This window comes from Apteryx rowi, unplaced genomic scaffold (genome assembly GCF_003343035.1).
Source record: "Apteryx rowi isolate R43461 unplaced genomic scaffold, aptRow1 scaffold_432, whole genome shotgun sequence".
Lineage (NCBI taxonomy): Eukaryota > Metazoa > Chordata > Aves > Apterygiformes > Apterygidae > Apteryx > Apteryx rowi.
Window position 1 is genome coordinate 352,979 of NW_020450686.1, and position 22,549 is coordinate 375,527.

At 36.5% G+C, this 22,549-nt stretch overlaps 1 protein-coding gene across 1 annotated transcript in view; it reads left to right on the forward strand.

Moving 5' to 3' along the window:
- The window catches only part of PDE4D (phosphodiesterase 4D), a 371,205-nt gene that overhangs the window by 224,983 nt on the left and 123,673 nt on the right, over window positions 1–22,549 (forward strand). Inside the window, exon 2 of the mRNA XM_026076480.1 lies at window positions 17,790–17,981. Within this exon, the coding sequence (XP_025932265.1) occupies window positions 17,790–17,981 (192 nt within the window). The remainder of the gene's footprint in view (window positions 1–17,789; window positions 17,982–22,549) is intronic.

The following is a 22,549-nucleotide window of genomic DNA, read 5'->3' on the forward strand; positions in this document are numbered from 1 at the left end:
ACAAGCTCTGGAAGATGGTCAGTGCCCAAAGAGCTTACTATATTGTTACTTTCTCCCCTCTTTATTATGTTTACATGCTAATTTGATACTGTGGTCTGTCTTAAGGTGGTAGAAGTTCCCAACTGGCTGATATAACAGTAGAGGAGAAATTGGTGATTTAGGACCTGAGTATAGTAAGGATAATTTGCTTTATAGACACACGCACACCAATCTTTGAATACAAGCAAAAAGAGATGAATTTTATCAGCCCCACTCAAAAATCTGAGCCCAGTACCACTGGTGGTTTACCAGGAAAGCCCTGTGATACTGCTCGTTCATGTGTACCCAGATATCAAGGAAGTCTGACAAGAATCAAGGAGCCATACAGACAGACACACAAAAAAATTACAATATTCAAGTGGAAAAATACACAACATAAGGAATATTTTTAAAGTTATAATATTTTTGTTAGACAGGGTAAGAGTGGATCAAAGCCAGTGGGAACCCCTGGTTCAAACCTTGCTGATGATCAATTTTAGGCACTGCAACTGTATAATTAATTATTTTTTAAAAGTACAGCCTACTCTGTGTTAGTTCTGAAGCTAACTGGTCAGACACCTTTCTTCTAATGAGCTAAAGCTGGACAATGATGTTGCCTCAGTGATACTGCGTCCGTGGCCTTTCCAGACTAGTCTGCAGGCGTTTATTTCTTCATGTATCCTCTTGGAAGCTCTGGCGAAGCCGACGTGTGTGTTGGCCTTTGTTTTAATGTCCGGCTTATCCCATGATACTCAGCTCAGCACCATCTGTGCTGAATTCTGTACTCTTCAAGAAAGAAGCATGCTAGCCTGAGTTTCAGTGCGACTGAGGCGATCAGTTCAGTTAGATGCCATGTATGGTCCAGGACATTTGAGAAAATGTATAAAGTAGTGACTCAGTCAGTTTTGGCACAAGAACTGTTTCTATGCCTAGTAACGCTGTGACTGGTGGCGTAGTTGCTGACACGTGTTTTCCAGTCTTTAAAGGCCAGAGATTTGAGCTGGACAAATGTTATGAAGAATTCTTTGGATCCCTGGTAGTAGTGCTGGTGTCAGCCTTCATAAAATCTTAACATTTGTGCCAACACAAATACCACAATCAGCTTTTAAAATGATTTTATCTCTTATGATTATGTTCCTTCTGGTACAGGCCAGTTTATAACTTATGTGCTTGCTGTTAAGCAGCACGTGCATACATACCACTTCCAACTGAAACCGACTTTCAGCTCTATAGRGCTAAGTTTCCATAAAGTCCTTACTCATATTTATCAGCAATGCCATCATTTGTCTTTGATTCATAGATAGTGATTACAGACACATTTTTGGCAAGTAGGGCGTTCACAGCTGTGAAGCAATGTGTTATTCTTCTTGGAATTTCCATTCTTGGAAAATGCTGGAAATGAATAACTAGGAAATGACATTTTGTAAAGCTATCATAGCTTTTGATCTTGTCCAAGCAGTTTTTCCTCCCCCAGAAGAAATGCATTCTCCCCTGTGTCTGTAAGATGACCTTCATTTGTTAATATTATTTAACTCATGACTTTGTGACTGATATTGCGCATTTGCAACTTTCTCATAATTGTTCATTTCAACAGTAAAATGTAATTTTGTATTTATGCTATCAGTATCATTACATGCTTTTAAATGAGTGGGAAGCATGCATTTTTCAGTTACCAGTACATAATTCTTTAGAACATTTTGCTTACTCAACTGAAGTCTGTTAATTTCCTAACCAGTAGTTACTTTCTTACTAGTTGCTAGTAGTAGAAATGAGAAGTCCAGTATTACCCCGTGTAATTGAAAGCAAAACACCGTAAGACTTTCATCCTTCAGATGGACCAGCTGCTCTCTGCTTGCTCTAGTTTGTATGTTCCAGATACTGATCATGGTAATATTGGGGCTTTTGCTTCAAAATAAGAATTTATTTATTTATTCAGTGGCATTTAGAAATCCAAAATGAAGAACAATTTATTTTCCAGTTCAAAACTCCTTGGAAGAGACTATTGAAATATGCTGCTACTATTACTACTACTACTACTACTTCTGCTACTACTGCTACTTCTGCTGCTACTATTACTACTACTACTACCACTACCACTTCCACTACTACTACTAATAAAAAATCCACTGCATTTGTGTTAACTAGGGAAGAAAATCTAAGGGCTGTCACTGCTTGGAATGTACTTGTGCTCAAGAGCACATCCCTTTCTTCACTCTCTCATGAAAAGTACTGATAAGCAGAATTTTGTTTATCGGAGTGTTTCTGAGTAAACCTGGAAGAATATGCAGGATTGGGATCCTTTGTTGTATTTCTTTTCCCTTCTCCACAAGCATGTCCAATCCATTCCCCCTTTGCTTGCTGCTTGTCCTCTACTGATGTGTGAACAGTCTCTATCATAACATGGATTTTATCATAATAATCCTGAAAAACGGTTTTGAGAGCAGCATTCTGAACCTCTTTGACATTACTGTAACATCGCTGTGTGCCTTAAGTCCAGTGTCTCATTTCAAACTTATCTCCTTGTTCTTTTAATGTTAAATTAGCCTCAGATATAGTATTAATTGAAGCAAAAGAAGAGGCCCCATTTCCTGAAATTTAGCTTTGTAGAGTTAGCTCTCATACAATATTCTTTATTGCTGCTGTTTGGAAAATAAATTAAATCTGGCTTTCCATAAAAGATGGAACATAAAAACAATTAGAAACATTACTGTAGAGCATAATAGTTCATTACAATTTAAAAATATACAAATATTCTCATTATTAGTTATTTCACTTTCTCAGGTGTCAGGGAATTGTATGAACTTTAATATCTGAAGTACAAGCAAAGATTTCCCCTCCTTTCTTCTCTACCTTAATTACTCCCTGAGGATTTGGTTTTGTTTTAACCAAAGGCTTTATGTCTCAACCATCCTTGTAGTAATCTCTGAACTTGTACAAAGCCATGAATATTCTGAAAATTTATGCTTACTGCTTTTAAGTCACAATCATATGTTGACACTTTTGTTTACTAGAGAAAACTCTACTGGTAATTTCACTTATGCTACTTCGTTCACACATTAAAGATGTCAGAAACAAGGAGTGACTGTCTTTATTGCCTTAACTTTTAACACTAAAAGACAAATTTCAAAGAAGAAAATAGCATGCATGCCTGCTTAATTGGCTATCCTTTTTAATAGTATGTCTGTCTTGTGGATAGGCAGGTTCTGTCGGCAGAGAGCCATGGCTGGAGGGGGGAAAAAAGAGTTGTGCAGGAAAACCTGTATGTCAAGGCTTAGTTTAGGCAGAATTACCAGATTCACAGGAGGAGAAGCTTGCCAGTGTGCTGGCCTGGTAGGGCTGTGTAGCAGAGTGCCAAGCACAGATTTGGTCACTGCCAGGTTTCTGTCCTTTAGACTTCAGTAGTGTTTAATCTGTTGCAATAATTACTATTGTTTAACATTTATTTTATTCTATGATACCTTTTTCCACTCTGAAATCATAATCATCTGATTTCACCTGAAAGGAGAGTTTATAATGATTTTCTGCACCTTACAGAAGAGCACAGATTGCACAGAAAAAAAAATCTGTATTAGAAAAAAGAATTCTGACTGACATCTGGCCTGAATCAAAAATGATTTTTTTTTCTTTTACAGAACTTTTCATAAAACTTCTTATAATAAAATCTTTGGTGAGGTTTTTTTTTCCCCTTCTTTTCCATTTGCTACTAAATGTTATAGAAATACCAGGTCTAATGTCTTCCCCTAGTCCCTTCTTAGTAATGGAAAGATTTTAGAAAGTTAAAGTACCAAAACAGATAAATAAGCAAGTCTCGCTTTCCTTTTATTCTTCATATTTCTTCAACTGTTTCCTACGAGAAAAAAAAAGTAAAATTTCTAAATTTCTCCCTTTCTCTCCAAAATCCACTTTTGCTAAGTTCTTGAAGAACAATGTTTCTCATATTAGTACCACTGCTACTGCTACTCCCAGTAGTACTAATTTTAGGCCTTTTTAAGTCTTTTTTTAATGAGTGGATCTCTAAGCACTTTACAAAGTATCCATTTTGCTGGAAGGGAAATGGAAGCACAGAAGGGGATAAAATGATTCACTCAGGATGACTCATCCAATGAAAGAACTGGTTTTGTATCCTAATATCCCACTTCATTCCTGCAGAGGAAAAGAATGAAATGAAGAATTTCCTGATAGCTTATATAGTAAAATATCAGCTGCCTAGAGGGCCCCATGTCTGTCTAAGGGTTCTCAGCTACTATTTTCTTTTACCACACAAAACCAAAGACTCTGATAGGAATTTTGCTCCAGAATCACTGGTATACATGCTGGCTGATTATGCATGTATAATTGTGTCAGCTGAGGAGGGTGTATAACATGTCCACATGTGTGACAGGCTTGTCAGGGCTTTGGACATGCAGACTGAGTTTTGCTGAAAAGAGCGGCTTAGAAAGCAACTTTACATTTGGCAAAATTATTGATTTGACTGGGAACTCTTCAGAGGATGAAATAACCAGATCTCAGTGGAAAAAAAAAAATCTGGACAAAGCTTGTTCCAAAAGCAACAACATTATACTTTCATTTTTCAGCCGTACCCACTGGTACTAAAAGCGGGCATTTCTCCTTTTCTGTCTGTTGGATTGCACAGTTTGTAATGTTTCCAAAGTAATATAATCACCTCCGTGGCGCCAGCAATTATGGCATGTCCTGCCCCAATTTTAGTAATGACATCGGTATCAAGAAAAATAGACTTTTGGAATCAAGTTTCCAAACACCTTTTTTTGCACAAAGTAAAATAAGACATACACAATTTTTCCTGAACACTGGAAATTTCTTAATTCAGGAGATGTCTTTATGTCTTTGATTTGGCTTTGTTTTTTCTATTTGTAAACAGATGTCATTTCAATAATCATTTTATTCTAACTAGCTCTGTAGTTTAAGTGTTATGATTCAACCAGACTTTGTAGTGCTTGTAGTAGTGTAACTACACAGTGCTTTGGTGTTAGGGGAAAGTTGCAGAGTCAAGTGAAGAATGGGGGAAGGCAGCAGTGTTTTGCCTGATCTAGCATGGCAGCAGAGAAGCAGGTCCAGCAGGGAGGATGGGTGCTGGATCAGCACAGCAGCAAGCAAGCAATCTGCTCTCCCCCAACTTTCATTCTCTGGAATTGGCTTGAATTTACAAATAGTTTCATATCGATGGGAAAAGCCTGAATTGTCCTTGTATGTATTGATAGGTCTATAGGTACATATTTCTATATGTGGCAGACTGAGTTGTAAATTTTTGTAAAACACTTTGATATCACTTTGTGAGAGGAATGCTTGATTTGGTTTTGCAATATACAGTTATTTTTAATAGCTTTGGCTTTCCAGACCACTCCCATTTATTTAAAAAGTGTATTTTTTAAGTTACTGTTTCAGCCTACCCCATCAAATCTGCTCCTGACTTTGTTTAATACTGGGAAAAAATGCCATTCAGTAACTAGTTCTTATAGGAGAACTGAATGTACATTTATAGGATCCTATTTAAGGGAACTGCCTTACCACTGTTTTAAGTGAAGACTATAAACTGATACTTTTGCTACTATATTCCTCAACAGAGAAAGAATCATTTCTTTGGTGAGACGTGCTTGGTTCTGTGTGAGGCATGAGAATACTGTAGCACCTAGAGTTTTGTTTTATCTTATTTCAAGTTAATTTAGGAATAGTTCTTGAGAACTTGTAGACTTCTGCTGATTTAGGTATTTCAGCAAATTAGAGTTGCTTAATGTAGAATGTATCTAGTAACTTTATACCTGATAAAATGTTCTCTATTTTGTCAAAGCCCTGTATTGATAGCTTTAGAGCCTCTGTTCACAGAGCCCAACACTCATGTGCAGAATAGGGATCTTGTTCTTAGTAAGAGAAACTTTGCACACAGTATAGGAACCCAGAGGATTTAAGTTAAAAAATGCTTATATTATGATTGTAGTTAATCATAATGAGATTATGAATGAGATGGTTCTAAAGATCTTGAAGTCAGTAAAATATGAGGTTAATCAAATATGCATGATAAGCAAAATGGAATGCGCTCTTCTTATTATATATACTAACCATTAGAAAGCAAGTCTGCAACATTACATTTGAAGTCTGAACTCTGTGATGGTCTACTGGTAATAGCCATCGATGGTTTTTCAGTATGCTGACAAAGAAAATAGGAGAAAAACAATGGGAAAGGCAAGAGTTTAGGTAAGTAGGGTCTTTTATAAATGCAGTATATTACTGTAATAATTGATGAGAAAGCATCTCTCCAACATATGCACAAACATATACACAGTAACCTCATATGCACATTATTGCAGTTGAAAAGGTGCCACAGAAGGAGATGCCAACATTGAGATTGACTTTGGAACCTTGATTTAGTCCTATTGTACATAAATATTATGGCACAGACTTTAATAATATGATTCCATACTGTTTTTACCTCACCAAGTGCACGGAATGAATACGACTCAATTAATGAGATATTCAGTATTTTAATCTTTTCTTGCTGTTCTTTGAAAATTAAGTTATTTATGTTTTAGAAGTAGGAAGATACCATAGTGATGAACACCATAGAAAAGCCAATGAAAACACTCATAATTGCTTTCCCAATAGGTCTGAATAGCAGGTTGCAAATAAAGCATGAGACCACCTAAAGCATCCATGTGGTGCCATCCTTACTTAATAAAGAGAGAGTTGAAACATAGAGATTAAAGTCAAAATATTCCCTAAATTGGGTATCCAAAATGAGATGCCTAGGACTTCATTTTTTGGACTACCTGTTGTATAATGTTTCATATATTCAAAGCATAGTTCCTATGAAAGGCTGAGTGAATGCTTACAGACTGGGAGAGTAGGTGAAGTATCACATATACATGTCCTGTTCTAACCCTCTTCCATGGACATTCACTTTTGGCCACTTCTGGAGGCATGATCTGATGGACTTTTGATCCATCCAGTACAACTGCTCCTGTTTTCTAAATTCATTTGTATTTGAAAGTGCCAGTGCCCAAATAGCTCAGACAACAGCTTATCCGAGTGAATACCCCAAGAATGAGAAACACACATAAGTGACTATCCCAGGATCAGACAGATGGTCTGCAGCTTGGGCAAAGATTATCTCCAGGTCTTGATGATAAAACTTTTTACCTTCCTGCAGTCCATTGCCTCTTTCAGTACCCACCTTCTGCAGTAAATGTGACAAGAATCCCACTGACAGAAACTTGTTCCTCAGAGCCTTCTTGTACCCTGAGCAAGGCTGGAGTTTTACAATTGTTTTACAATATATATATATACATGATGTGACTGAGTTAAGGTTGGCCTAAGCTTATAACTTCTTGAAATTTAGGAAGATGTCCACAGAATCAGCAAGAAAGTGTATTGCAGACACTTGGCTAAGTTCCAGGTCTCTGCTATAAAATATGAGTCACTAGAATATCTTACAAAATGCTTCCAGCATTTTTTTGAAAGTGAATATAAAGTACTTTTCTCTGCCTTTTTCTCATCAGCATTTCACCCATTCCTCCCAAAAGATTTCAGAAGGAAGATTTCAGCACCATTGGCCAGAATTTGATAAGGGTAAAAAGAATGGAAAATGGAGTCTTATAAAGTAGAGTATTAGCCAGCCTTCTTAAATAATGTTACCAGGCATTATAATAACATAATATAACAATAAAATAATGTAATAAATATCAATGAAGAGAATCCAAAAAATGATCCATTGTTGTTGCTTATAATTTGTTTTGGATTAGTGACTGGAATTATCATTCTGGACATACTGCTTATTTAATGAGTGTACTTCAGAGTCTTCCATTAGTATTTAAAGGCCTAATTAAAATACAGTATGAGCACATACACTCAAGATATTCCAACTTCGGCATCCTTCCAAGTCAGGCTCCTGACCTTTCTGTTTCCCTTTTAAGGCTGTTGCTTGTATGTGGCAAAGCTACAGCCAGGATTTTAAGAGCCCAGATCATGAAGAAGTGGACCTTGATAGATTTAGTAGAAGTCTAGGGAGTGGCAGAGACTAATAACTTAGAGAATTTGGTAAAATAAACAAACAACAACAAAAAAAAAACAGAAAAACACAGTGTGTTAAGAATTGAAGTGGAAAGGATTTCAGTGAGAGAATTTCGAAAAAACATTGAGTACAAAAACTGTAGAGCTCTGAAGCTCAAAGACTTTTACCTTGAAAGTATTAAAATACAGATGCCATCATCTAAGTGATAATTACAGTACTAGTAAAATATATCTTATTTTCTGTGTGCAAATTTCCTATATGAATAGTTTGAGCAACAGCCCTTCTTCCCTCTGGAGCTTTCTGCCCACAGCCCTTATCCATTATCTGGAAGAAAAACTTTTTAAGCACAGGTTGGTTGAAGCTCAGTTGGAGAGAAGACTTAAAGATTATGAGCTGGGTGATGCTGAGAGAGGTGACCCCCTTTTGTTATGAAGTCTGCACACTCAGGTTCTTTGGAACCTCCTTCTACACCTCATTCTCCAGTAATAACTGAAAATAGCTAGTAATAAATATTATTTCTTTTTTTTTTCCATCTGTATCTGGCCAGGACACTGTTTTCAGAATTTCCCTGCCACTAAGCACAGGGTACATGTATCCATATCTTCTGTGACCTCCCGGAGTGTTTATTCTCACTGTGGTTATATATGAAGATTTTTTAGAAGGTTCTGTTTTCCAGGCAGCTTCCAATTACATGGCAGTGTTAGCTCCAGGGAGCTGTTACACCTCTCTTCTGGATTCTGTTTGCTTTCAGCAGTACTATGGGATATTGATTTAAGTATTATACATCTGAGAAGCTGCTTCTTTCCCTACATACTTGCTTCATCGCACCACTAATTGAGAAGGAACACACAAGTAGTTTAGCCACCTCTGATAATGAGATCCGACTGAATTCACCAAAACAGGAGGCTGAGTTCTGTCAGTGAATTGGATTTTCCTTCTCTGGTAGCAGTCTGCTTCTCAAGCATGATGTTATATTCATTTTTATATGTGATTTTTTTTTTCTGAAAGACTTTACTATTCAGCTAATATCTTAGAGGAACTGCATTTTAGTTAGGATTAGCCAATATGCTTGATGCATGGTTGGTATTTTTAATATATTGCAAGATAAGTATGTTGAAATGCTCTGAGGTCTGATTCAGGTATATTTAAAATAAGGGAAAATTAATACCAACCTGAATTTCAGCAAATGCATACTATATTCTTATACTCAATACAAGCTTGTTTTATATCCCAGTGTCCAAAACACTGCTTAGAAAGCATTGGTACAAGAAAAGATGTGCGGATAGCTGAATCAACACTCGCCCTTGGAAAGGAAAAGGAAATGTTGTTCTAGAATTTCTTGAAGAAATTAGGTAAAGTGATTAATTAAAAGAGTTTGAAGGTACTTTAATATGTACAGCCCAGAGAAAAGATAACTTACTGAAAATAAGAGCATTCATAGTATAAATGATATTATATAATGATTTAAGTGAATGGTGGCTCAGAGAATGTAAATTAAATAATGACAGCAATAAAGTGGAGAACCACGGATACCGTTGAGGTAGCACTCCTAGAAACATACTCAGGAGTTGAGTAGGTGACTAAAGCAATGAGAGTCCACCGATGGCTCAGGGCCAGCTGGCTGAGGGGTTGCTTTTGAGCTCCACTAGATTTGCTATATATTCTTTCTCATGTTTGGATTGAGTGATTCTATTTTTTAGCTTTATTTCAGATTCCACAAAAATAGTTCTGCTTCTTAAATACTTTCTGCAGACTTCCTCGTTCAGACTTTGACATGCCAGAGATTTCCCCAGAAGCCTTGGGGAAAACAGTTAATATGTTGGTGGCCATATTTTATTATCTGAAGATGGGGGTACTAGTCCTAATAGGATTATTAGATCAGAAAAATCATACAAAGTGACTTAAAACTAGTAGAGGCATGGTCAGATTATGACATCTCTTGGAAATTATGTTGTATTTTGTTTCTCCCACATTTTTAGTTTGCATTTTTATTGTGCTGCAATAAGATAAGTATTTAAACTGCAAAGAAATATCAAAGCAAGGAAGATATAATCCATGTAACAGTATCTGGAATCTGACATTCATTTCTGCACATCGTGTTACTAGGAAGATGTTAACTTGCAACGGGCAAGTTCAGAGACGAAAAATCATCAGGCAAGAATGACAAATGAATGAAAAGAATCATGAAAAGAATCCTAGTATGGCTTGGCACAAGAAGCAAATTGATTTAATAGGTGCAGCAAAGGCTTTAAAGGCTTGATATACCAAAGATATGTGGACTATTGAGGTATAACGAAGAATAATGAGATGACATTATGAAAAGTACGCCTTGAATTTAGTACAAGGAGACTTTTCAAAGCAAAATCCCCAAAGATATAGAATAGTCATCTACTTGCTTGCAAACTTTATAACAGAGCATGAAAAAGTTTCTGTAGAGATTGGCTACATTTTCTAAGTCTCTTGCTAGACAATCATGAGACAAAAGCTCAAACATACAGTTGGAGTTCCTTTGCTAACATGTTTGAGTAGATTAATTCTTATAAATCTTTTTGCTTCATTGTATTTTTTTTGTCCTACTCATGGTGTCTTACTCTGTTTTCTGTGCTTTTAATATTAGTTTTAGGCCCTGCTACAATCCAAATGTTTACTAAAACAGTTAGGCCAAGAGCAAGAGCCAAGTTCTGATGCTAAAAGGAAGAAATTTCATGAAATGACACATTTTCTTCTTTTGCTTGCAGTCTTGGTACTGGAAAATCTATCCATACCGCTTCTAAAAATGGACTTAATCATAGGGCTTGCTTGCTGAATTGCTTGACTGGAAACCCAAAGCCGCAAGTAGATTGTTGGCTTGAATTCTCCCATATACAGTGGTAGGACAAAATTCAGATTTAGATCATAAGTTTATTTTAATATCATTTGGTTACAACTCACTGAGCATATTTGCAAGCAACAAATGTAGAAGTATTTGGTTAACTTTGCTACAGAGAAAATAAAAATATCAGTTAGGCTGTATATAAAGTATTTTTTCTTCAAATGTAGAGAGATTATATGATATTTCTTCCAAAATGTCAGTGTAGATATTTCTCTGTTGTTTTTGTTGTTCATTTCCCTTTTTACTAGGCATGTGGGAAGAGATAGAAAGAAAAATCAAAAGAGAAAACCGGATGTGGTCACTCCTGCGTCACTGGGTAGGCACTGACAGAAAGGAAACATTTTGAAAGGTCCTGGCCAGAAAATTAATGTAAGAAATAAATTTCAGGCCTGCCATTCAATTATATAAATCCACTGATTTATTTTTATGATTTTTTTTCTGATACTGCACATTAAACTATTTAATATCTAAAGTCCAGTGAGAGCCTACGATAGGGGCTGATTGCTGACAAATTGTTTCTTTCTGATGAAGAAAATTGTAAATTTGGATCTTTATTATTAGAGTGGTCATTGGTAACTATTTCTGCCAACAAGGAGACATCCAAGTCAGCTGCTGGCTCAATATAATGCTCAGTTTATTAATAAGAAATCAAGAGGCCCAAGAAAAGTCATAAAGACATAATCAAAGTGCTTGTCCAGTCTTATTTAATTAATTAATTTAAAGTTTGTCTAAAATCAGTATTTCACCAAAAAAAAAAAAAAAAGTGGTATATTAGGAAGTCTTTGGACAGATTTATAGGTGAATGCACTGAATTCAGTGAATGTAGTTAGTGTGTAAAGACGGATGGAAATTAACTACCTAAAATGTGTCAATGAGGAGTCAGTTTTTATTAGCAGAAAGACTATATTTCACAGGAAAGAAGAGCCCTTTGTCTTCTTAAATTATTCCTTCCTTCTCTGACTGAGATTTTAAAATCAATTTAATAGTATCAGTGTCCACCTTATGCAATGCTTTCTAATGGCATGGTATCTCAAGAGTCTGTATACATTTTTGAATGACTGGGTCACGGTAGCTGGCATGATTTCCAAAGTAACCGAAATATGAAAATAATCTATAAATGATGCAGAATATAACCAACAAATCTAAGAGCAAAACTCTAAACCATCCTGCTTTGATTTGAGACACATAATGTCCAGCATAAACAAGCATCAATACACACAAGGTGTGAGAGCAGGTGCTGCTCACCGTATCCTGCGTGACAGGGAAGGAGCCTTTCCTAGCCTGGGCTTTATACTGAGCTACCTAGGAACGGGCACGCTGTTGCCTTTCTCTACCGCTGTATGCCGTGGGGGCCAGCCAGCTGAGATTGCTTACTGCTGTTCTCAGTCCCAGAATACCAAGCAAGCGAGCAAGGCTTATCCCGCTGTGTCCGCCCACGGTGCAAGCAGAGTGAGCCTTAGCCACAAGCAATCTAAGGAACAAATTAGGATTCTGCAGTTCAGGGGCCCATCCGACCCTCCCATTTCTCCAGTAGCCACAGGCCACCTGCTCTACAGTAGATGCCTATCTATGGGCTCCTGTCCTGGAGCACATGTTATAAATAGTTTACCTTTTTTTGGAGAGGTAAATAAAATTTTATTACCTTGTTTTTTTGCTATAAATGAGGGCCTGTCCAAAGGAAGTTACTACAAAATGGCACTTCTATGATAACTTAAGTGAATTACAGCTGCCATGCAATGTGTACCCATTCTATCTGATGGTGGGATTGTGCTTCCAGGTAAAAATACAGCACAGGACATCTGGAAACTAAAGGAAAGTGAGATGGGTAGGTAGGTTGTTGTGCAGAAAGGTGGCTGGAGAGATTGATTACCACTAGGGCAAGATTCCTGTGACAGGAGAAAAAATTTCCTTCTCTAGATCTTGCTTGGCACTCTGTAATGTTTAAAGATGGTCTTAAAAGATGAGATATCCCTAGAGGATCAGTTAGTCTGGCTCCTGCCTATCTCTGTCCCTTTAATGTCCAAGATCAGAGAGGTTGAGGGTAGGGAGAGACTTGTAAGGGAGTCTAATATCAGGAGTGCAATGCGTGTCTTCTAAAGTCTAGTAAATTCCTGAATTCATTTTTGAATGGAATTAATTCTTTTCCTTTTCTACTGTTGTTAAATTCTCTACAAAAAACCCCCTAAAACTACCCTAAAAAGAGGGTTACGTTGCTAAGCTCTCAGTAGTAAAGAAGACCAGCATTAAGATTTTCTGTGCGGCCTTAATTGTGAGTTCCTGTGCACATTCATTATCATACCATTACTTCTTATGTAACTATATGTGATATTTTGTACATATTTTGATCTACTTTCTTCTTTTTAGCAAAATTTCTGGAAGAAATTAGGAGAGAATTACTTAATGACTGAAAAAGGAAGTCCACAGAGGTTTTCTTTCGTTGTGCAAAGAAGTTATGTGGTGTTACCAATGAAGCAGTGCTTCTAAGATGTAGGATCCAGGAGAAGTAGAACCTTTCCTGTCTTTGCCACAGGTCCCCTGTATCGCCTTAAGCAAATCATTAATAATCTTCCTAAAGGTTGTTTGTGATGTTACTGCTTCTCATCCTGGTAGGAGCACAGGGAAGATCAGCTATGAATGTTTACAATGAACTCAGGAGAGTTCACCTTCTTTTTGCCCATCTGGATGATAGACAGTGGTCAAGACATGAAAATACAATGAATAGCCAAAAAAGGGAAAAAGACTGAACCTTCATCTCCTATCCTATTTGTCATCATTGAACACTGAACAAGGAAGGTTCTAAGGATTAACAGTAGGCAGTAATGTCATAAAACATTTTGTTAAAATGCACACACAAAAGGTGCTGAATTAGCACTGGTTTGTTGTAACCTTGGCACCTCTGGAGTTGCAGCAAAGTTCTTTGAATGTAGACAATTCTGTGGTGCATTCTGTGCCAGACGCTCCCATCAAAAATAGTAACTTAGCTTTGCATATGTCGTGCAAAGTGCCTGAAGGTAGTTGTAGAACTCCAGTGGAAAATTCTCTCTCTAAATGCTCATGTTCTGCCTGTGAAAAGGTGGCAAAACAGTTCTTGTGCCTTCAGTAACAACTTCTGTACTACTCCTTCCTTTCAAAAGAGTACCCTCACCAAAAGTGTAAGGAGGCAGAGGAACGCACTAGGGAGAGAACAGCACACAGATTCGCTACTTTCAGTTTGTCACTGAACCTAGTCTTTTAAATTCACAGCATATTCCCTGCTGCAGCTTAAAACTTAACAGGAGTGGGAAGATAAATATGAAGTGACCACAACTGAATTTCTGCCCAGGCAAAATGAAGAATCTGTCCCATTCTGTAGCTTAGATTTTAAAGTTTTTCGGGGTATATACAAAGAACAGACAAACAACTTTGGTGAAAGTCTTCATTTCTTCATTCTGAATCTCTGTTCACTTGGTGCAGTGTGATCAGCAGCTCCAGTTCTTGCAGATAAGCCTTGTGATTCAAGCCAAGCAGTGTAATAACACATTTTTCATTTAGTTTTGTATTATCTTTTGTGTCTGAAAGTGTTGTTAGCAAATGTCTTAGTAACTAAGAGCTAAACAAAGCACTTAACTGCTGTAGCAGTTTTATATATATAGTCATATATAAATGTTTTATATAAACATATGTATTTGGCATACCAGTGCTGTATTCACACTTCCTCTTTGACTGTAGCACTAAACTTTTTTTTTTCTTGATAGATATTTACATGACATTTTGGTTGAACGGTAAGAGCCAAATCCTAGCTGATACACCTGGATCCATTTCATTGCTTTTGACACCCATCTAGTGGACATAATATAGTATCACAGGATAAAATTCCTGTCAAAACAGCTCTGTGCAAATCTTATGCATACTTGTTATCTAGCAGTACAAGTCACAGGGCCTCACACAACTGACAAATCTGCAATTTTGTCCAATAAACTTTTAAATTTTGAGCTTTTAAAAAAGAAAATATTTTTGAATCTGACAATGAAATCATTCATTGAAACATGCTGTAGGTCCTCACTGGGAGAAATAAACCTGGTAACAGAATATTCATATCATCTCCACAAAGGGTAGGTGAAAACGAAAAACCCAAATCTGCAAACAAACCCACACGTTCCTTTGATCCAATAAAATACCTCTTTAGTTGACTGATGAAATCCACTGTTAAGAAAATCTATGTAAAAGAATATTCCTTACTCAGCATTTTCCTGCTGTGAGACTGACTTATAGTTCCCTTAATTTATTTCTCTACCACTCTAACTTTTATGTTAGGGCTTTCAGACAAGCTTCAATATATTTTAAATGATAGTGTCATTACAGAAATCAGTATTATTGCACACAGGAGTAAAATAATCATCTTCTATTTGACCTAAAATTGTGTGAAAGATCTTCCCTCATTTGAAAAAAACACACATGCTGTGTTCTGTTTAGGATCTTGTATTATCTTACAGCTTCTTGTAGAAAAACTTTTTATTTAGATACTTAAATAAGAGTGTTATCATTTTTGGATATGATGAGGTCATAAATGTTCCAAAAACTTCATAGGCATTGTGAGTATTTTGTGCTCCTGATATACTCAGGAGATCCAACTTGAAGATATTCATTACTAGTGAGTAATAACAGTCACATTAAAAGTAATTGCAATATGCTTATTAACATATGGCAATATAATAAAGGATGTTTTACTCTAGTATTAATAATATCCAGCCCTTTTCAATGTTTTTGTGAGTGGATCACAAAATACAGTTTTAGATTTGAAACAATCCTGAAAAAGTTTTTATCACCATCCAATGGACAGAGAAACTGAAAGGCAGAGCTGCCTCAAACTGGCCATGATCACCCAGCAGACTAGTGGCAGAACGCTCATTAGCACAGATTAAGTTCAGTTAATCTGAGACAGATAATGTTTTGAAGTAATAGGATATTTAAGGATACAGAAGAAGTACTCAGGCATAATCAAAAGAAATCAAGTTTGGGAAGAAGTGTATATATTAAGATTTATTGAAGTGAACTGTTCTGGAAGCATCTCTTCAAGTTGATTTGTTGAATTCTTTTTTGGAAAATAATTATTTTGCTTTCCTAAATTCACACTGTTTGTGAAAGGTGAGTACAACATGAAGAAAGTCCTATGAAATCTAGTCTGAGTGCAGCAGAAAGCTTGAAATTTCATGTGTGTATACAAAGTAACTGCTAAAACAATAAAAATAAAACACAAAACCAAGATCCACTCTCTGCCAGGCAGTGTGCATCTTTGTCAAGATAAGCAATATCTATTTCATATATTTGTTCATTTAAAAAAGAAAAAAAGCAATGGGAATGCTGTCACTTCTGTGAAACATTATGGTTGCTGACGGTACAAGTTCAGGTCAGTAGTAGTTAATAGCAAGAAACGAGTTTGTCCAGATACCAGCATGTACCTGCTATGACACATGTGCAAGGCTGAAGTCTAATCAACAGCTGATGTGTACGGAATAGTTTCTCTTCAACTGTCATTAGATATAATTGAAAACCAGTGGGTGTCCTTTATGTGAACACTCTTTTCAAAATGAGTACTGTAGATGAATTTGTTGCAAAAACATATTATGATACTAACACATATCCATATTTAAAAGATCGTATGACAGATCCTCTGTTTGTCCCTCATTACTAAATGCTTTAGCATTATTTAAGTTCCTACGTTAGTACTGCAAAGGAGCTAAACTAGTTACAAACCAAGGTCTAATACATACCTTTTCTACTATCCAACTGTAAAACGAAAATTGCTGTTTGCTTTTAGAGACATGACCAACCAAGAAAGGAAAAACTATCTTCCATTTCTGTCTGAATAAAATATGCGCTATACTATCAGATGCAGACATAATCTTGCAGATCCACACTTATGTGACCTCTAAGATCGCATACTGCAACTCATTAAATCTAGAAACTGAGCCACATGCTCCCAAAGGACTCCATATGGTACATACAGCAGCTATCAGGCTGCTAAGCAACACAGGTTGCCATGAGCACATCATCTGGGCACTGTTGGCCCTGCACTAGCTTCTGACTGATTACAGAGTCTCATTCAAGGTCTTTGTTCTGCTTTTCAAAGCCCTTCGTGGAGCTGTCAGGGACCACGTGAAAGACCTTCCCCCTCTCTCTCTTTCGCTCTCCTGGCTCCAGCCTCTCATGACAGCTGTGTTCCCCAGGAATGGTACAGTTGTTTACCTCTCTATCAAATGCAATAGCTAGAAGAGCTACAGAAGTTACTCTGCTGGCGGTAACTGCAGAAGTCATTTCTTTGTTCTTGTTGTGCAATAGCAACTATCTCTAATGCATACAAATGTGCACAAGCACACATATACACGTTAATCATACTCCAGCGTTTGATTCCTAATCATTGAGAAAAGACAAAATATGTTTTTAAAATGTTTGAGTAGTAGTGAAATATTAGTGATGGGTAGCTACTCAATAACTAAAGAGTGGGAGGAAGGGTAATGAGGGTACCAGATCAAGAGAGATGGGGCCTGAGGAAGAAGATCATGAAACATCATGTTTCCTCAGGTTTAGAGCTCATAGACACCCTGCATGCAGAGAAGCATATAGCCCATATATTCCATATTTCTAATATTGGCCTCTTCCTTTCCCAAATTTCTTTTCCTTCAGACTTGTTCTTTTTGGTTATCAGCAATTATACAGTATATTTCTGGTGCCCCTTGTTTTTGCCTTAGCAGTGGAATTGACTGGCTTTTGATTTTCCCATGTTTAACAGAAGCAATTACCTAGTGCTAAATTTGTCAGAATAGTGTTCATTACTTTCAAAATTCATATGTCAATAGCATAAATCTTTTCATCCTTTCTTTTTTTTTTTTTTTGCAGTTTCGATGTAGACAATGGCACATCATCGGGACGAAGTCCCTTGGATCCCATGACAAGCCCTGGATCAGGGCTAATTCTTCAGGCAAACTTTGTCCATAGTCAACGTAGGGAGTCTTTCCTTTACCGGTCAGACAGTGACTATGACCTTTCTCCAAAGTCCATGTCCAGGAACTCCTCCATTGCCAGTGACATGTAAGTACTTTAAAAAATAGTTTTAGCCCATGTTTTATCCTCTGCTATCATTGGGCTAACATTTTTCCAGCCACAAGAAATTTCTTCTAAGAATCAAAGACAATAATCACTCATGCCACTCAAGTCTTGGAAAATTGTTGTTTGTTAATTTGTTTAATCAAGCTCGTATTTGTTTCTGCAGTTTTCTGAAAGTAACAACATCGTGAGGGTGTACTTGATGTGTTTATGCACTGTATTAGCTTTGACAAAATAATCAAGACAATCGATATCAACGTACCAAAACACTAAAGAGAACTTCGATATCTTGGTTGTTAAGCTCTTTTCAATACAACCTATACAAACTCAATTTCTGCTTCTTAATATTCTTAAGATTCCACTTCTTTGCACTAGGAATTTTTACAAAGTTTTTACAATAATCCCAGTTAGTTTAGTATAAATCCTGCGTAAGTAGTTGCAGATTGAAGCATTTAGGAATTTACTCATTTGCTCCAGTTTAAGCAGAGCAATTGTTTTAGGCTTAACCACGTGTTAAATTAAATTATATATTGCTTACTCCTGAGAAAGAGTATGCTTTTCCCTAAAATATATATTGTTTGATAATTCAGCAAATTAAGGAGGAGGTGGAAAAGTCTGTAAGATACCCTCACTTCAATTTGTGTGGTAGTAACAACTGTGGACAGCACAATAGCTGTTTGTTACAAAGACATGCTTGCACCTTTGAAGTGTTTTTGAGGCTCTCAGAGCAAAGATTTAACAGCTGGCAGAAATCAGAAAATTCAAAAGAGGCAAAAATTATTTCAAATAGCTTTTCAACTAAGTGTCAAAATTTTAACAAAAGTTTTTTGGAAAGATTTCTGTTCTCTCACTGCTGTTGACTATTCTTCTGTGATGTGTATATTTTCTGCTAGTGAATCATATTTTGCAAGTATGTGTAGACTCTAAGTTGTATGAGTAGTGGCAGTCAGATGCAAATCTCTGTTTATTTGTAAGACTACAAACATGTTAAATATTCTAGCTTCCAATCACTTACAAGTAGTATAAATGAAGAATAACTAAATATTTTCTTTGATTATTCTTTTCCAAATTTCATTGCCAAGTATGTGTTCATGGTTCAATTATAAACCACTAAAATAAATGACCAGGGTTGTGAAAGTCCTCTAGTGACCAAGGAAGTCAGAACCATTAAAAATACAGCAATAATATAAATGCTATTTTTTGTAATGAAGCAAAATATACCATCCTTTTAAAAAAAAAGTCAGTACACAGGTCAAAGGAAAATATTTTTCATCATAATGAGTGAAAATTCAACTGCTATTTAACTTGAAGTCATTATAACTGGGGATTCCTATTTTCAGTTTATGTATCATTTTCAGAAATGTTGATTAGTCTGTCTATTAATAGCTTTTTTCCTATTTAATGTCAAGATAAGCAAAATGAATGCCTTTGCAGAGATTTTGTGTAAGGTTCATACATCAGTTAAGCCCTGTAATTTTAAGTACTTTAGTAAGCTTTGTGCCCAGTGTGAACAATTTTGGTTGAGACAAGATAAGTGAGAAACAGACCAATCCATCTTGCCTTGTAGTATAGAAAAATGCATTTCACTTGCAAATGGAGACCCTTAGTCTTCCTCTGACATGTAACCTTTCTTTTAGACATTCAGAAGTCACGCTTTTAGTGTGACATCCATGTCCGGATACCATTTGRGAAGACTTTCATGCTCTGAGGGGCAATTCAGGTCCTTGCTCTGCTTACATGAGTCATTTCAATTAAAATTCAATTAGTGCTCCATCCTTGAACTCATAATCCACTTCTGCATTTCCTAGAATTCTGGATAATATTTCAGCACATGGCAGTAAATTGGATAAACAATTTAATTACTGAAACACTGAGCACAGTTTCTTCTTTGGATACTTGTATCTACTCTTCCTTTCAAAATCTTCTTAAAACACATCTATGTATTAAATTAATTGGACTTCACACCTGGATAGTTTTCCACAGTTTCCTGTCATATATGAGCTTCTGGACTAAGAAGGTAACTAATCCTGCCACTGTTTAGGATGGAACACAACAGGAAATGTAAAGAGCAAGTTGTTTCAACTACAGAATATTAATCATATATCAGTAAACCTAACTCTAATAAGCTTGACTATATCACAGAAACAAAGTAAAGAAACACCAAGCAATGAGAGACAGGAAAATTTAAAAAGAGAAGATAGTGAAGAACAAATAAAGAAAAAATATCACAAAGCTCTTTATATATGACTTCAAGGAGAAACTGAATGTGCTCATGGAAAAAAACCTTACTTACGATAGTAAATATAATCTCACTCTGGGTCAGGACTTTCCAAAAAGAGCTGGAGACTGGAAGAGTAGTCAGGGAAAGTATCACACGCACATTTAGATCACTCTCAGATTGTCCTGTTTCCCTTTTGCATGTATATACATGCTTTATTCTAAGTATTGCATGTTTCTTATGTATGAGTAAAATATATTACAAAACATACACATCATTCAGGTAATGTAGGTGAATTAATTCTGGAATCCTCTGATTTTCCAGTGCTTCAGTTCTCAATGTGTAACTTTATAAAGCAAAATATAAAGCAGAAGGCATACATCTTGTATTTGGAAGGAAACAAATGTATTGTTTTTAAAGTAACATAAAGATTTCTGATATTTTCAGTACTCATTAGTATAAGTAGGGTACCTGCTGTAATACATTCAATTTCAGTAGCAGCAGATGAAACAAATAGTTCAAAATTTGTCAAATTTGAGGTGTCATGATCAAAGACAGCCAATAGATGGCAGTAGTAAAGTATTAAATTCATTATTCTACCATTATTTATTATTTGTGTTTGCAGCAAAGGAATGGAACTCCATCAGGCTCAGTTCTTTGCAAATCCAGGTCAAAAGCATGGCCTCTACTGCAAAAAAACTTAAAATCAAACTACAAGATAATAATCAAGAGATTAATACAGTCAGACACAATCCCCAGAAGAAGATATGGAGTCCTTATGCCCAAAGTAGTAGGCTAGCGAAACATCAGAGAGCAACTGAAGAGTTCATTCAGTGAGCTGAGATAAAAGGAAGAGAAACAAGTGCGGAGAAGGGGGAGGAGGAGAGTTTTTAAAATCAGAGATACTAAAACATATCTTACTGTGAGGAGCCAGAGTAGCTGAGGAAAACAATAAAAAACTGCAAGGCAGATAAGATGAGAGAAAGCTTGTGGGACAAGTGTGAGTGCACTTATGGCACTGAAAAAGGCAGAAGAAGGCAGCTGTAGGATTGGAAAGGAAAATCAAATCAAAAGGAGTGGAATCAGTAACATATTTTTTCAATTAGCTCTTGAAAGAAATAGCATGGTCCTAGAGAGAAAAAGAAATAGACTGAGGACAAGATGTGAGAAGATTAGAAAAAAAAGCCATACAAGATTGTAAACTGGAGAGGCAGGCGGTTTCGATGATAGGAAGATATAAGGTCTAAGGCATAAGAGCACAATGGTGTTGTGAAGCCTGGCTGTGGAGTTTCCAGCAGAGATATGAGGATGTGAAGGTCATAAGTAAAAAGATGAGCAAGCCAATATGAGGAATTACAGGGCAGGATTTGTGAAGAGAGAGAGGAAAACAAGTTTAAAGGGGAGGAGAATAAAGAAAGTAGAGTTCAATAAAAAAGCCCGCAACAACACAGTAACAACACAGAGAAAAGAAGAGAAGACAGCTGAAAGATGAGAGAAATCATCAGTGTTGTAGTGGAAGAAATGTCTCATTTACATTTGAAAACATCAGTAAAGCAGGGAGCTTTGAATGTGAATGTCTTGCAGAGGTGGCCTGATTACCTAATACTTGCCTGCTTACCACTGCTATTGCTGCCCAGAACATGCAAATCTAGGTGGAGGAAGCAGTAGTAATACATTTTATGCCTTCTGTGTTAAGGGATCACTGGCCAGATTAACCATACATGAGATTTAATTTATAGAGAATCTCCACTTTACCAAAAATCAGTTCTCTAACCAGATTAAAAAATGGTTTCTTTAATGAAATCATTAATACTCTCATAAACTCTAGAAAGAAGCCAAAAAGCAGTCCATTGGCTAGGGCAAAGACTGTATTTCAACTACCACTTTAAAAGAAGAAAAGCATGGTCTATATTCTCCAGGGGCATTTTGGTATAGAAGAGTGTCTGAGCTCTACCATGTCCTCTTCTGAGTGTATCTGGGAAACAGTTACTTTCAACATATCATGACAATAAGCACTTCTGAAACTTACCTTTTTCCCACTTCCACAAGGTCACAGAACATGGTTTTGGGGCAACAGTCAGTAAAAAGACATCCTGAGTTGTCCAGCTGAACCTCACTCAGTAAAAAGGCAGCTGGCCTGGGGAGTTTTGGGGGCTTCTTTAGAGAGATTCAGGGCTATTTCTTTGATCAGGTGAAATATCAATATAAACTGGAATTAGCAAAATGAAACAAAATTTGCTAATTTCTATTTAACCTTGCTTCCTTCTTTAAGCATCAGGACCCAGCCAGGGAACACTGACATTAGAAAACTGCAGTGTCGTTTGTCTGGTGATCT